The following is a 16,026-nucleotide window of genomic DNA, read 5'->3' on the forward strand; positions in this document are numbered from 1 at the left end:
CAGCCTCACTGCCCCAGACACTTACACACAACCCCCCCGTTCACACACACACACACACACACACACACACAGCCTCACTGCCCCAGACACTTACACACAACCCCCCCGCTCTCTCTCACACACACACACACACACGCACAGCACCACTATCCCAACCCCCCACCTCTGTGTCTCACACACCCCCCCCCCAGGCTCACGCGCGGCGGGCCGGCTGTTGCGCAAGGCCGGAGAGCCCCGGGGCCGCAGGCGGGCGCTGCCGCCGCCCGGTGAGGCTGAGAAGGCGCCGCCTCCCCGCTGCGCCGCGGCTCTGGTTTCGGTTTCGCGCCGCTCGCCCCTTTGCGGGGCCGCAGGACGCGTCTCTCGGCTGCTGCTGCCGGGCGGGGGGCACATGGCGGGGCCGGGGCACCGCGCCGCGGGGAAGCCGCTGCTGGTGAAAATAGTGATGGCCGGGGAGTCGTGCGTAGGGAAAACCTCCCTCGTGAGGCGCTACACGGAGCCCGCCGCCGCCGCCTGCTATATCGCCACCGTCGGTGAGTGAGACACCGCGAGCGCCGGTGTAACACCCGCCGTGGCACCCCGCCCCCAGCACCGCCTTGCAGACTGACAGGCACCCCCATGCACACCGAGACTGACACACGCTTTCATTGCAGTCATGGCACTGACACGCTCCTTGGTAGTCTGTGTCACACCCACGTGTGCACCACACACACCCGACACACTAGTCGCACATTCCCTTTCACAGCACACAAATATGCATTTGCATCTGTTGAGACCGATAATGTGCCGCTTGTAGTTTGGAACACATGTCCAGTCTTTGCTAAATTAGATTTTTAAACAGAGAGGGTGAGGAGCTAAAGAAAAGCGGCGAGGAGTCCTGTGGCACCTTATAGACTAACTGAAGTGTTGGAGCATCCAACACATCACTATCCAACACTTCAGTTAGTCTATAAGGTGCCACAGGACTCCTCGCCGCTTTTGCAGATTCAGACTAACACGGCTACCCCTCTGAGCTAAATAAATACATGCTTCTGTCTTTCCACCTCCAGATCTTCCCCCTACCAGCTGTCATTAATTAATAATATACCTGTGATATACTCCTGTTGCTGTGAAAGTTACTGTTTATTTAACATTTTTATTGCAGTAGTTAGTATACTAGGGAATTCACCCCAGTCAGGGTCCCATTGTGCAAGGCGCTGTACATGCACAGAGAAAATGACGCTCCTTGCTCCAGAGCAGCAGTGGGCAACTTAGGCTAATGAATGGTCTGCAGAAGAGGGCTACAATATTGTTGAAATGAAGAGGGTCTCCTAGGACAGCTAATTTCGCTTCCACACCTAAAATGTGCGGGGTGTGCCCATTGAACTGTAGCAGCACTTTGAATGCAGAGAAGGTGCAGAGCTCTCACAATCAATGTTGTATGCAAACAGCATGCATCTCACTTCATATGCCCTTGCTTTATGCCTGTGTCACTTCAGTAATACAGACAGGGGTGAAAGTAATTTACATTTCTTACAGGTACTGCCCTATCACAACCTGTCCCCCCTTTTGGGGAGCTGTGCCTGGGGGCTGTTAGACAAAAGTACTTGTAAAAATTTAAGTATGGAGTGGAGTGCGGGGGGGGGGCTCAGCACAGAGGACTGCAGGAGTCCAGGTTGGGATGTATGAAAGGCTCAGAAAGGGGCTCAAGGGCAGGGGGATTGGGTGTGCGGGGGGGGGGGGGGGAGTTAGGGCCAGGGAAGGAGATGCAGGAGCCAAAGTTTGGGTGTATGAAGAGGAGGCTCAGGGCAGGGGGCTGAGTGAGTGCTGGCAGGGGCAAGGGCAAGATTTCAGGGGTGGGGGCCTGCAGCCTCACTTACCCTGCTCACTTAGGCTATGTCTAGACTGCAGGCTTCTTTCGAAAGAGCCTCTTTCGAAAGATCGCGTCTAGACAGCAGGCGGATCTTTCGATAGAGGAAATCCGCTTTTTCGAAAGAGAGCACCCAGCGAGTCTGGATGCTCTCTTTCGAAGACGGCCTCTTTACATTGAAGAACGCCTTCCTTCGAAAGAGGAACTTTCGAAGGAAGGCGTTCTTCCTCGTGAAACGAGGTTTACCGCCATCGAAAGAAAAGCCGCGTTCTTTCGAAATAATTTCGAAAGAATGCGGCTTGAGTCTGGACGCAGGGGATGTTCTTTCGAAAAAAGGCTACTTTTTTCGAAAGAACCCCTGAGTCTGGACACGGCCTTTGTGTGTTTTTTTCTTTTTGCAGACTAGGGAGCGAGGCCAAGTTCACAACCTGTGTAGTTTTCTCCTCTGCCCTTCACTGGGTACCCAGAGCAAGAGCAGGCTCTGAAATTTACCTCTCTCTCTAGTCAGCAAAACAAAAACCACCACCCACTCACTGACTGGGCTAAGTGCCACTGCAGCACCCCCTTACCCCTGAAATGATGGCGGTGTGGGGAGGGGAGCTCCAGGCTGGGGCAATCCCAGACGCCCCCCCCCCCCCCCCCCCAGCCAGTCCTTCTAACCTACCAGGCTGCCTGCTTCTAGTGCGGCAGCCTGCCTCTCCCCTGCAGCTAAGTGCCTCCAGCTAACTGGCCAGTTTCTTGCTGGAGGGCCACACCAGGGTGTACCAGCTTACTTTCACCTCTGAATACTGGTAGGAAAAAAACTGAGGATAAAAACCAGTGGAATCTGGCAACCCTGCACGTTGGCAACGGTAAACAAAATGTCTCGTGGGCCACACACAGAACTCTAATGACCCACATGTTGCCGTGGACTGCAGGTTCCCCACCTCTACTCCAGAAAACTTACGACCTAAAATAAAATGCCTAATTCTTTCATCTTCAATGATAGGTACAAAGTTAAATTCCTTTTCATTTATTTTACTGACCTTGTAGGTAATGATTTGTCAAGCATGGTATCGCCAAGAGAATCTCTTCTTCCATAGGTGTGCATGGCTGCATGTATAATTGCCTTGTTACATGTGCTGTTTAGTGGAAACTTATAAAAATAGTATGCAGAAAAGCCTCTGTGTTTCCGCAGTTCTGCATTAGGGATGTGAATGGTTAACCATTAAGCATCACTCTTACTGAGGTATACGGGGCTGCTCCAACCTTGTGGGGCCCATTGTGGGCAGGGGATGCTCCAGCCCAGTTTGACCAGCCCCTGCCTGCGATGGGCCCAGCCCAGTCCAGCTGGAGCAGCCCCTATCCAGGGGAGATGGGCCACTCCACTCTCCGACTGCTGCCCTGTCTGTAGCAGTTGCGGGAGGTGGGCTAGAGTGTTCCCCTGCCTACCACTGTTTAATCGGTTAACCAGTTAAATGTAACGTTAAACCAGTTAACTGATTAATCAGGATTTTACAATCTTATTCTGCATATGTATGTTCTTATATATATATTTTTCAGGATGGGTGAGAGTCTGTCCTGAAACACAGAGTCATAAAAAGATAGGAGAGGTCATCTAGTCTGTTCCTCTGTGCTGAGAAAGGATCAAATAAATACCTAGAGACAATCCCTGACTGGTGTTTGTCCAACCTGTTCTAATGGAAAGCCTCATATCATTATTACTTGTATAATTATAATTAATTATTATAATTAAAGCAATGTTGAGTGGTACCTTTCTCTTAATTAATATTGATTTAAATAGAATTTGTTCATGTAAGTGAGAATGTCAGAATCTGGCCCTATGACAGTTGGATGAATTTGGCCAAGTTTCTAACTTCCTTACTAAAGTACTCTATTTTGCAAGTCATTCTACTGAAACCAATACAAAGAATAGCAGAGCCTATCAGAAAGGGACGTGTCAGATGGCAAAATTGGTCTTAAAAGCCTATAATTAATGATGAAACCTAAGTTTTCCCCATGGAATACCTGTGAAAGGGAGTATCTCCTTTCATGATGATTCCTAATATTGGAAATGAACTCATGCTCTGAGGCTTTTTTTCTCAAACAGATGAAATTTCTGATCCTCTACCTCTGTTCATTCAAGAATCAAAGCCTCCCATTTTTTTAAAAAACTGATCACATTAGGAGTATATTTTCAGAAGTCATGTCTTCTGTGATTTTTAAAAACTGTTTTAATAAAGTATGTTGTATCTATGCTGTAAGCAAATGATCCAAATCTGAATAATGCTTATTTGCATATCTGGTTTCAAAATCTCAAGCAGGTCAACAGTATTGGCAGGAGAAGCCTCCTTTCTAGAAAGTACAGTGTGGGCAACAACAGTTTAATTTTCTGCAGCAGCTTCCCAATGGGCCTCGTCTGTATCCTGGTGGGACAGTTTCCAGGGAGAGGGCAGTTCAGACTTTATGTTCATCTAGTCTTCTGTCTTTTTATTGAGTCTACCAACAAGAGTTGCAATTTTGATTTGGACAGATGTCTGGTACAGTCTCGATTGAGAGCTTTCCTTTCTTGCAGCCCATTGCACACTCATTTGAAGGTTATGAATGGCCATTAATCATTACCTACCCATCTGGAATTTAAACTAGAAATGAAGTAAAAGACATTTACCAATACTCTGGGATATTTAGTCCGCTAGGAATCTGAGTTTTTTGATGGGATTATGTGTCATCAACCCACCTTTATGCAGAGAGTAAAGAAAGAAATCATAGAAGAAAAAGATTTGAGAGGGAACTGTTGAGGGTCTCTTTTTGTATCATGGCAACTGGGTATTCCATGTTGATACAAGTAAGCCTGTTGAGACTACAAAAATTGAATGTCCTGTAGTTGTTGCTAATAGATTGTACTTGTTGAAACTTTCTAAAATTATATATTTTAGAAAATGAAAACATGCATTCACATTAAATTTTCATGGAAAGCATTTTATGCAGCACTTAAACACTCAGGGATGGTTGCCCTTCCTCCTCTTCAATTACGCAGTTTGGGTGAATTATAAGCAGTTTTCTAATTAAACTTACACGGATCATAAGGCAGATGCATCATAGTGAGAATAGCAGACTATAAAGAATAACTTTTTATTTAAACAATGGCACAGGGTAGAAAGCCATAGGGAAAGCCTATGAACAAAAAAAATCTTGTGTACAAATGAATATGAAGTTTCTATGCAGTCCTTTATTTGTTTTATGTATTTTATGTGTAAAATAAGTTATCTGTTACCATATTTGCCTGTTACTTTGGGATTTGCTCCTTTATTAGGCCTCAGAGGGGTAACCATGTTAGTTTATAATTTTAAAAACAGCGAGTAGTCCTCTCATGGCACCTTACAGACTGACGAAAAATATATAGGATCATCAGATGAGTTAGAGTAGAAATGACATAATCAATATATATATAACATGAAATACATATAATCAAAAGCATTTACTTGTCAGTTGTAGGACCAGTGTTAATGAAGCTAAATATGTGGGCTAAATAACAGCACATCCCAAATGCCTCAGTGCCAGTGCCCACCCTGAAAGCCCCCCTTCCCACCAGACCCCCCAGTACCAGTCTCCTGTTTCCAGAGCCTCTCTGTACCCAGTCTCCCCCAGTGCCAGCCCCCAATTTTAGCCCCATCCCCAGAGCGGTTTTCTGTGTGGTGGAAGGGCTGTGTGGCACAGGGTCTCCACCCAGCTGTGGAAGAGCGCTTCCCTGCGCAGTGCGAGGGCCGCGCAGAGCGGCTCTATGCAGCCCTCCTGTCATGCAGGGAAGTGCTCTTCCGTGGCCTGGAGGAGACCCTGCCCCTGCTAGGTGCTGGTTGGTTGAGAGGCAGGGCAGGACACACCTTCCCCAACAGCCACAGCAAGAGTGGTGTACCCCAGCTGCGGCCTCCAAACTCGCCACAGCCCGGCAGCCAGAGGTCTGCGGCCTGGCAGCTGAAACCACTGGTCTAACAGCATTACCAACACTTCCACTTCTTACTGAGCTTTTAGAAGTAAGGATGTTAAATTGTGGTTAATTTACTAATCGAGTAGTTGATGGAATTTCCATTGACTAGTCGATAGGCACTTCCGCATTCCTCCTTTTAAATGTGGAACACCGCGTGCAGTCTGGGGCCAGCGGGAAGTCCTGCTGACTCCAGGCTGCACGCAAGCATGCCAGCTTTGAAATGTACAAGAGTTCCCAGCAGGGACTCTTGTGTATTTAACAGCAGCAGTGCAGCATGGAGCCCTGGGTCAGCGGGGCATTCCCCAGCTGATCCTGGGCTCCACGCAGCATTTTGGTGGAAGCCAGGATCAGCTGGGGAGTCTCCAGCTGACTCAGGGCAGTGCTGCCCCTTTGAACACCACCGTGGCATTTCAAAGGGGCAAAGCCTCACAGCTGATCTCGGGAAGTACCCCTTCTTCCCCCCTTTTGCTGCCTCTATCTGATAGAGGCAGCAAGGTGGGGGGAATCAACTAGTCAACTAGACTATCCAATAAGCATTGGCTTATCGGATAGTTGACTAGTCTTTAACATCCTTATTTAGAAGTCATTTAGGGGTAAATTAGAGCTAAATAATAGCACAGAACACTGAGAGCAAAAACCAATGGCTGTAAATAAACTTTATGGCTACGTCTAGACTGGCATGATTTTCCGCAAGTGCTTTTAACGGAAAAGTTTTCCGTTAAAAGCTTTTGCGGAAAAGAGCATCTAGAATTGCACGGAAGCTTTTCCGCAAAAGCACTTTTTGTGGAAAAGCATCCATGCCAATCTAGATGCGCTTTTCCGCAAAAAAGCCCTGATCGCCATTTTCGCGATCGGGGCTTTTTTGCGCAAAACAAATCTGAGCTGTCTACACTGGCCCTTCTGTGCAAAAGCTTTGCGCAAAAGAACTTTTGCCTGAACGGGAGCAGCATAGTATTTCCGCAAGAAGCACTGATTTCAGACAGTAGGAAGTCAGTGTTCTTGCGGAAATTCAAGCAGCCAGTGTAGACAGCTGGCAAGTTTTTCCACAAAAGCAGCTGCTTTTGCGGAAAAACTTGCCAGTCTAGATACAGTCTATGGGACCATGGGCAACTTGGCCACACCACGATTAGTCCAGCTAACTATAATTATGCTAGACCACGGATGTTAGCCGACCAGAGAGTGCTGGACTAGAGAGGTTCAAACTGTATTCGTTATTCATTAGGGTTATTCTTATGGAGGAGGGCTGATAATTCTGTCACTGTGCTGTTTGTGTTACTTGTGTTCTCATATGGAGCTCTGCTTCTCCCTTCTGCCACTTCCCTCTCAATGGAGCTATCCTGAAGGATATAGGTTCCCCAGGCCTGGTTTCTTCCCATCCTAGAATCTGATGAACACAGTTATACTCATTGCACAGCACATCTGAGAGGACCAGTTATTCAGCACTCATAAGCTGACCCCTTATATGGTCTACGACTCGGTAGGCTGGGTTGCACCCTTAGTGCTCTTAGACTCAGTGGGCTGGGTTTAAACCACTCTTCAAGCCGCCACTCTTGTATGCCCCCAGGTTCAGCACCTATGTGTTCCCACTTTCACACCATAATCGTTCTGCTAGTAATCCGCTTGATGTGCAAACCCCACAAGATTTTTGGGTGATACAGGGACCTTTAACATAGGGACAAAGAGCATTGTTGTAGAGTGAATGGGAAAGCGAAGAACAACACCCTCAAGAAGAGGATAGGGAGACAGAAAGCAAGCAACCAGCTTAACTATGAAAGTTATTTATGTCTAGGTAGTAGCCATACAAGGGGAACCAAACAAAACAGTTACAATATTAAATCTTAACTTGAATCTGATTACAAACGTTAAGGCAAGCAAACCATAACTGATCACATAAGGCAGGGCATGGAGGGGGAAGAGAGAGAGAACTCACCACTCTGTAAGGCTTGAACTGATCAGAGTTCCCAGTTGGTGATGGTAGCTGTGAGTCCAGACTGTTGGAGACAAGCAGAGCAGAGTTCACAGCATGGTCAGTCAGTAAAAGATAAAGACCTAATGGAACTGATGCAGAATTTAGATCCAGGCGCATCAGAACACTTTACTGGAGCATGGATAGGAGTTGTTGTAGGGAAACAACAGAAGTTTGAGAAGGAACATTAGATTTGTTTATGTGGAAACGAACTGTTCAAGGGAGTATTTTAAACTTGCTTTGTTTAGGCTAGACCAGGAGCGGGCAATAATATTTTAAGGGTGGCCATTTCGCGAATTTCAGAATCCAGGGCCACCCTGGAAGGGACGGGGCCTTGGGCAGAAGGGGCAGGTCTAGGAGACTTCGCCTGCTCCCCTGCCAACAGACCCTGATTGGCCTGGAGGTGGGGAAACGCGTGAAGTCTTAGCCCCCTGCCCTCATCCTTCCAGGGGCATGTGGTGCCTAGAGGAGACTGCCTGATGTTTTGAACACCTGGTGGTTCCCTATAGACGCAGAGTCTACCCCTGGCGACAGGAGGAGAATTCATGCACTCCCCTCTCCCCCAGGCCAATCAGTGCTTGGGGGAAGGAGAGCATGTGAAGTCTTTGATCCCCGCCCCAACCTTGCCAGGGGGGTGCGGTGCATTGAGGGACCGCCAGCCATTTTGAATACCTGGTGGTTCTCTCTAGGCGCTGTGCACCCCTGGTGAGGGGAGGAGACTTTGCGTGTTCCCCTATTCCCAGGTCTCAATTGGCCTAGGAATAGAAGAGCGGTAGAGTGGCCAGGGGCCTGATCAATCAGCTTGACAGGCCGGATCCAGCCCATGGAGACTGTCTTGCCCACCCCTGGGCTAAACAATAGAAACTGATCATTCTTGACTATGGTGTTGCTTTGACTATGGTGTTGAGTGGTGTTGCTTTGAAGGAGTTCATAATGCAATTAGGCAATTTCAGTATTTTGGATATTAGCAGGGGATTTATTACTAAAATTGGTCTGATAATTACTGATCTGGGTGTGTGCAGAAATAGGTTCATTAGCATTGGGAGCAAAGATTTCCCATAAGGCAATGCTTTCCTGCCTTTTGTGTCCTAGAGTTCAGTGCGATTTTTGCTTTAGAATCTCTGTTTTCTATTCTGTATGCTAATGGAGATGCCTTTCTATCCTATATTTGATGCAAATGAGGCTAAGGGTGTGTCCTTACTCCTATCACCCTTGTCCAGAAGGGGTTTAGTTGTGTCTTCCTCTCCCATTTCATTGCTTTTTGTCTCCACTCTGGTTCAAGCAGTTGGGCGGGTTGAGGGGGGAAGTGAGACGGGCTTCGGTGAGTACCATGCCCTGGGTTCCACAAGAACACAGAACTGATAGGTAACATATCTTAGCTATTGTGTTCTTGACAGTGCCATGTGCTTCTTCTATGTGGGAAAATATTTGTTGAGATCTTGATTCTAAAAAGGTGAAGCTTCCACTTATTTGGGGAAGGGAAAGAACAGAAGGGAAGGAACAGAAATTCAAAGTACATTCAAGTTCCACTTTTGGGGGGAAGGAAAGGAGCAGACGGTTAGATTTTAACTAGCAGCTGTACATGGCATTGCTTGGGTCTTTAACTGAAGTAGGGTGGGTTTTTTTAAAATAAATAAAAAAATGTATACACTTTATTTCAATGATTGCATTTTTCAAAAATGAAGGCTGGAGTGAGGGGAACTTTCCTGGCTTCTACACTATCCCATATAAATAAATACCTTATACCGTAAAAGGATAACCTTATAAAGAGAGGTTGTATTACATTTCATACCCTAGAGGACACCTTCAACTGCAAGTTATCTTATTTTAATGTTTGGGTCAAGCTTCAGCCTATCAGAATCCACCATACTCAGAAGTCTATGCCTACAATATTCTTGAACTGTTGTACCACAGCTCTTTTTTTTCCAGAAATAAAATTAGCACCATCTTTAGACCATCCTGAAAGGATAGCCCTACTAGTCTGTCTTCTGTAAACTTAAATTTGTGGAACCATTCCCCTGCTTACGTAAACTCCACCTACATGACATGCTGATCGTAATAGATGATGCAGATGTTCCACTATAACTAGAGAGAGGAGTCTGATTCTTTCCATGGACTCTTGATATTGGCTCCTCCTTGAGTAGGCTCATGTTCCACTGAGTTTTGAGTTTAGCTTAGCTTCTTGATCTGGGGAGGCAGGGGAGTAGTGTTGTCTCCCAATCCCAGTTATAGATGGTGTCAAACTGAGCAGTCACTCACAGATAGTTTTTAACAGTGTGATTGTCTCTCTCCTTTTATGGTGTGTAATAAGCAGTGAGTTAAGAGTGTGAACTTAAAGTATTATCATTCATATCTGAGTTATCCATTTGAGATGAATAGTAAAGGTCACATCTCTTAGAGCTAAGGTTTCTGCAGTTGCAGATAGATATAACCCAAGTATAAATGATGTGGTGTCATTTTTGAAGTTATCTTAGCACTTATTTTTGTTTTTAAATGGAAAACTTGAAGCTTGTCTTAGTGAACAGTACAGCAGTAGTTGTTCACTCTAAGGAGCTGTTAATGTGCATCATCAGGATCTACATGGACAGTTTGTGCATGGCAGGCTAGTCTAGGGTATACAGGCAGTCCCCGGGTTACATACAAGATAGAGACTGTAGGTTTGTTCTTAAGTTGAATCTGTATGTAAGTTGGAACTGGCGTCCAGATTCAGCCGCTGCTGAAACTGACCGCCAGTTCCGACTTACATACAGAATCAACTTAAGAACCCCAAGCGTCCCCAAGTCAGCTGCTGCTGAAACTGATCAGCGGCTGATTCCAGGAAGCCCGGGGCAGAGGCTTCCTGTAGTCAGCCACTGGTCAGTTTCAGCAGCAGCTGACTTGGGGATGCCTGGGGCAGAGCAGCTGGGGTGCTGCTGGGTTGGTCCAGTAGCGCCGCCGCTGGACCAACCCAGCAGCACCCAAGCTGCTCTGCCCCAGGCGTCCTGATTCAGCCGCTGCTGAAACTGACCAGCAGTGACTGAATCAGGACGCCTGGGGCAGAGCAGCTGGGGTGCTGCCGGGTTGGTCCAGTAGCGCCCAGAGCGGCGCTACGGGACCAACCGGCAGTGCCCCAGCTGCTGTACCACAGGCGTCCGGAGCAAAGCCGCGGAGCACGGGGGCAGCGGGACAGCCCAGTTGCGCCGTGGCTGTCCTGCTGCCCTCGGGCTCCGCGGCTTTGCTCTGCTTTGCTCCCCGTCCCCCTGGTCTGCAGTCGGATCCGCGTATCTCGGGGACTGCCTGTATTCACACTTAAACTTGCCATGTACTAAATGTTTATATACATAGGTGTTGCAACAAAGGGCGTGGGGGTGTTGCAGCACCACCTGGCTTGAAGTGGTTTCCATTATTTACAGGGTTTATAGTTTGGTTCAGTGGTTCTGAACACTCCCACTAGAAAAGTGTTCCAGCACCCCTGTTTGTATAAAGAAACCCTGAGATTACGGAGGAAAAAAAGTGACATGCATGCGGGAGGTGCAGATAGGGTAGTCTGCTATTTGTGTGATGAATCTAAGCTCTGCCCCTCTGTCTAAATCACAAACTTCACCAGAACACAACTGCCAAACCTGACATTTTTCATGGCCCTTTTCTATCAGGAGTTATTTTAGGAAAATTACAAAGGACAGTTTTGTTCTATTTTAAAATTGTCAACGTTAAGGGAGATTTCTAGAATTATGACTATTAATACACAGCTAAGGGATAAGAAGAAAATTTAAGTCTTATAGAAGACAGACTATTAGGGATATCCTTTCAATGCGATCTAAAGATGGTGCTAATTTACTTCAGAAAAAAAGAGCTGTGGTACAACAGTTCAAGAATATTGTAGGCATAGACTTCTGAGTATGGTTGATTCTGATAGGCTGATGCTTCACTCATAAACATGAAAGTAAGATAACTTGCAGATGACTGTGTCCTGTAGGGTCTGAAATGTAATATAACCTCTCTTCATGGTGTGAGGTATTTATTTATCTATACTATGGTAGCACCAAAACCAGAATTGTACTCTGGTTCCCAACTAAACTGATGCCCATTATAAAATTTCTTTTTGGCTCTTTAACACAATATGGCCTTTTCTTACATACGAAAAGGATGTATTTTTTCAATTGTGTTAACCCAATCAAATTAGTTTAACACAGTTGAAAAGTCCCATTGAGATGTAGGCTGACGCATTTGAAGTCATGTTAGTTAGCTCTGGTTTTTTTTTTAACTTAATGGGAAGCCTTGGTTATTGTATGGCCACCAACACAGCTTGAGACATATTAACCTGCATTTTAACAGGGCTTCTCAGTTTCATTAAGCAAATTCAGCTGAGCTCATGTGACTGAAATACATACTGTTTTGCCTATTTATATATTCTCCTAGTTGCTCTGTCCTGAATGAACAGAATGAAGAGGTTTTAGAGTGAATATTGCATTTTGGGGCTTAAATGCATTTGAAATATTTTCTTTAAAATGTTACTGCAAAAGTCATTGGAAAGTATTGTGTAACTCCTTTTATTTTGGACATTCATACTTCAGTAGGTAGTAGACTCCAATGCAATTTTTTGGAGTTTCATTTTTATTGGATTGTAAATGCCTATGGACAAGATATGCATCCTCCCATCTGTATGGCACCTAAGAGGATTTTTGTGTGCTATTTGTGATTATACAAGTAATGAAAAATATGTAAGTTAGAGAGAAAAACATCTATGAGGAAAACAGCATAATGGCTTCAGAGGCAGCATGCAATAATGCTAGGTCCAAAATAGATTTCAGTAACCAAAACATTTGGGATTTTGAGGTATTGATGTTTTGATGGAAGGGTAGTGTAGCGGTAAATGTTCTTTACTTGAACTTGAATGCATGCCGACTTATCTTTGTATCTAATTAATTCAGTTAATTATTTTCTAGTCCTGTTGATGTAATCCTGGACACTTCTTTTCAGTAATGTTGTGGTAAAGGCTAAAGAATGGCATAGGGTGAGCAAATGCCATGTAAGCATTTGTCACTAAGCTTCCATTCAGAACTGCAGCACTATTATTATGGGACTGATTCCCTTAGTAGAAATTGCCAATACTGTAACTGCTTTGTACATGGACCATCAAACAGTTGTCTTGTCACTTGCCAGCTAATGCTGGTTTGTAGCTATACTTTCTGAGTTGACAATGCACAACGAGTGACTGAATATAAAATTTTGACCAGTTTGATAGTTAATTTCAATATAATTACAGATGTGTCTCAAAAAGAACTCTAATAGATTTTTCTCTACCTCTGTTTTGTTTGTATGCAATTAGTGGTTTAGGATATTTTTGGTTGGTGTTTTCATTTGGTTAGTGTGTTTCCATTTCTCTACATCCACAAAACAACATGTATTTACAAACAGTTTCCAAAAGAAATCAATATTATCTCAAGACATGTAACAGATTTTCTTATTTCTTTTAGGCATTGATTTTAAAGTAAAAACAATAACATTTAATGATACAACAGTGAAACTTCAAATATGGTAAGTTATAATTTGTCCCACAAATGAAAGCCAGCTAAATTATATAACTGTACACTGTACAAAATTTTGTCCAGCTTTGATTATTTGTTTTCCTTCACTGTCTTGATTATTTAATAGAGCATATTAAAACTTGAATTAGAAGAGGAAGCTATAATGTTTATAGCAATTTGTACATTTTAAAAAATCAGTTCTCTTAGAAATATTTAACATGAAGTTATTATAGCCATGGATAAAACGTAAACCTATATTAAATTCTAAATATAAACTACTTTATTTCAATGTTTAACTTAAAAAAATCAAGAGATTTGAAATTAAATAATTTATTATCCTACAAACATATATAAGGTCAGATTTAGGATTTTGGGTGAGGGCTAGCAAGTAGGGATGTTAGCATGTAGTTGGTTACATGCTTAACTGATAAGCCTGGGTTTGTATTCTACCCCTTTTCTCTCAGAAGGCATAGCTCAAAATTGGGGCTGTATTCTTTAAATTGCACTGAAAAAACATCCATGCTCTTTCAGCGTATGCTATACCAAGTGATTTCTGTATGGTGTATTTCAGGGATACTGCTGGTCAGGAACAATTCCATACAATTAGCACTAGTTATTTTCGTGGAGCACGTGGCTTTGTTCTGGTTTATGACATCACAAACTCAGACAGTTTTCAAGGTATAACAAACTGGATGAAAGATATACATGAGGTAAGACTATCTAATTGCAGTTGACATTTTGCTCAGGGTAGTTAACATCTTTTTCCCCCTATAGTTACCACATTTATTATGTTTTAATAAATACTTGACAGTTGTCATTAGAGCTCCAGATAAAAGCTTTTTGCCTGAGTTTATTCCATTCTGGCCTTGCATACGATATACTACTGTTATAAGTTTTTTTACTTAGAGAGTAAAAAAGAAAGTAGGTAATCCAGACTATCCATTTATCAACACTAAATTGTTTTTTGGAGTTTTGTCAAGTCGGGTTTTAAATATTTCACGTTATAGGGCTTCCATCACCAATGATTTAATTAGCTTTTTATCAAGAAGATCACCCCATTATTCCTAGTTACTCTTAGTTGCTGCTAGTTATCTAGTCACAAGTACAGGTTGGACCTCTCTAGTCCATCAACCTTGGGACCTGATCAGTGCCAAACCAGAGAATTTGCCGAACCACAGGAGATTGGTACTGTCTAGCAGCATTACCAACACTTCCACTGCTTACTAGGCTCTTAAAAGACATTTGGGGTAAATTAAAGCTAACTAACAGCACAGAACACTGAGAGCCAGGGCTGGTGGCTGTAAAAAAACTTTATGGGACCACACCCATGATAAATGGACATCTGGCTAACTAAAATCTTGTCGGACCATGGATGTTGCCGGACCAGAGAGTGCTGGACTAGAGAGGTTCAACCTGTATGAAACTACACAGCTCCTCTCTGTTTTTCTTGATTATACCTTTTTTTGTGTATACTCTTATGTTCCCTTGGATGCTTATTCATATTGTGCATATTTATCTTGTTTAACCTTTCCTCATAAAGTTCTAGTTCCTTAGATTAGATTGACAGTGGAAAAAAATTTCAATTTAAAATAATGTTTATGTATGTGAATGAGTTGATTGTTGCAGATCAGCCTAGAAACAGCCAATTAGTGGGTCTCATAATTGAAGATAAGGAATAATAAACACTTAATCCCACTCTAGTATATCGTCAATTTATGTAGTATCTTGGGTAAAATATATTGGGCCATTCATTGTAAAAGATGTGTTTTTAAGCAATAACTATTAAAATGCAGAGCATTTCATGAAAATTAATTACTGACTGGGAAAAGAGGTCCCCTCCTGCGCCAGGGCCATAATCCAAACGAATCATTAATCCCCAGTAAATGCTCAGTGCTAAGGTTGTTATTGCTACCGTAAGTTTAAAAATACACAGGAGTGTGCAGGCAAAACCACAGTGCAGATTTCATTAACTGTATAATGCAATTTCATTTGTAAAGTACAAGGTATTATTAGAGAACTCTTGTATTGCACATTAGTCAGTCAAATATGAGTTTTGAGACCATTAAAACATCTACCTTATAATTTTATATTCATATAATACAGATTTTAAAAGTACTTGTGCACTGTTCGGCTACGTCTAGACTACCTCTGTCGGCAGAGGGATGTAAATGAAGCACTTTGAAAGTGCAAATGAAGCCGGTATTTAAATATCCCATAATCATGTAATGGCGCTCTTTCGAAAAAGTGCTCTTTCGAATTTGAAACCGCAGTCTAGATGCAGTTCTTTTGAAAATGGGGCGCTTTTTCGAAAGATCCTGTAAACCTCATTTGATCCCAGCCCCGGGATCTGCCAGCCAGGCACTGCACCTCCACTACTTCAGCCAGCCCTGGGGAGCTGGTGCACAGGCAGTGCAGCCACTGGCCAGCCATGGGGAGCCAGCACCCAGACTGCACACCCCCTGGCCAGTCCAGGGAGCTGGCAGTGGAGCAGCATATCACCCGCCGCCCCAGTCAGCCCCGGGTATTGGCCTGCACCCTCCACCTCCTGCCCTCAATTCCTCCTCACCCTCAAACCCTGTATCCTGCAGCTCCCTGACCTGCAGTCCCCACACCCTCGCCCTAAGCCCCTCCTTACCGACATGAACAACACGAGTAAATGTACTAATACCCCTCAGGTAGACTTTTTCACCACAGAGTCAAACAAGAACTTCTGCTTGAAGGGTGCATTGGGTCAACAGTCTGT

The 16,026-nt window shown here is 44.2% G+C and overlaps 1 protein-coding gene across 4 annotated transcripts in view; it reads left to right on the plus strand.

Annotated features, from left to right (window-relative positions):
- Positions 1-230: 230 nt before the first annotated feature.
- Positions 231-16,026, plus strand: part of LOC102455279 (ras-related protein Rab-10-like) — a 43,576-nt gene continuing 27,780 nt past the window's right edge. For 3 of the 4 annotated variants that reach the window (XR_012901492.1, XR_012901493.1, XM_075920760.1), the window contains exons 1-3: positions 231-530; positions 13,233-13,293; positions 13,855-13,993. Coding sequence is in view for 2 of the 4 variants with exons in the window: in XM_075920760.1 (XP_075776875.1) it covers positions 389-530; positions 13,233-13,293; positions 13,855-13,993 (342 nt within the window). In the remaining 2 variants the exon portion in view is untranslated. The remainder of the gene's footprint in view (positions 531-13,232; positions 13,294-13,854; positions 13,994-16,026) is intronic. The other variant, XM_025180005.2, reaches the window with a different exon arrangement.

This window comes from Pelodiscus sinensis, chromosome 2, assembly GCF_049634645.1.
Source record: "Pelodiscus sinensis isolate JC-2024 chromosome 2, ASM4963464v1, whole genome shotgun sequence".
Classification (NCBI taxonomy): Eukaryota; Metazoa; Chordata; order Testudines; family Trionychidae; genus Pelodiscus; species Pelodiscus sinensis.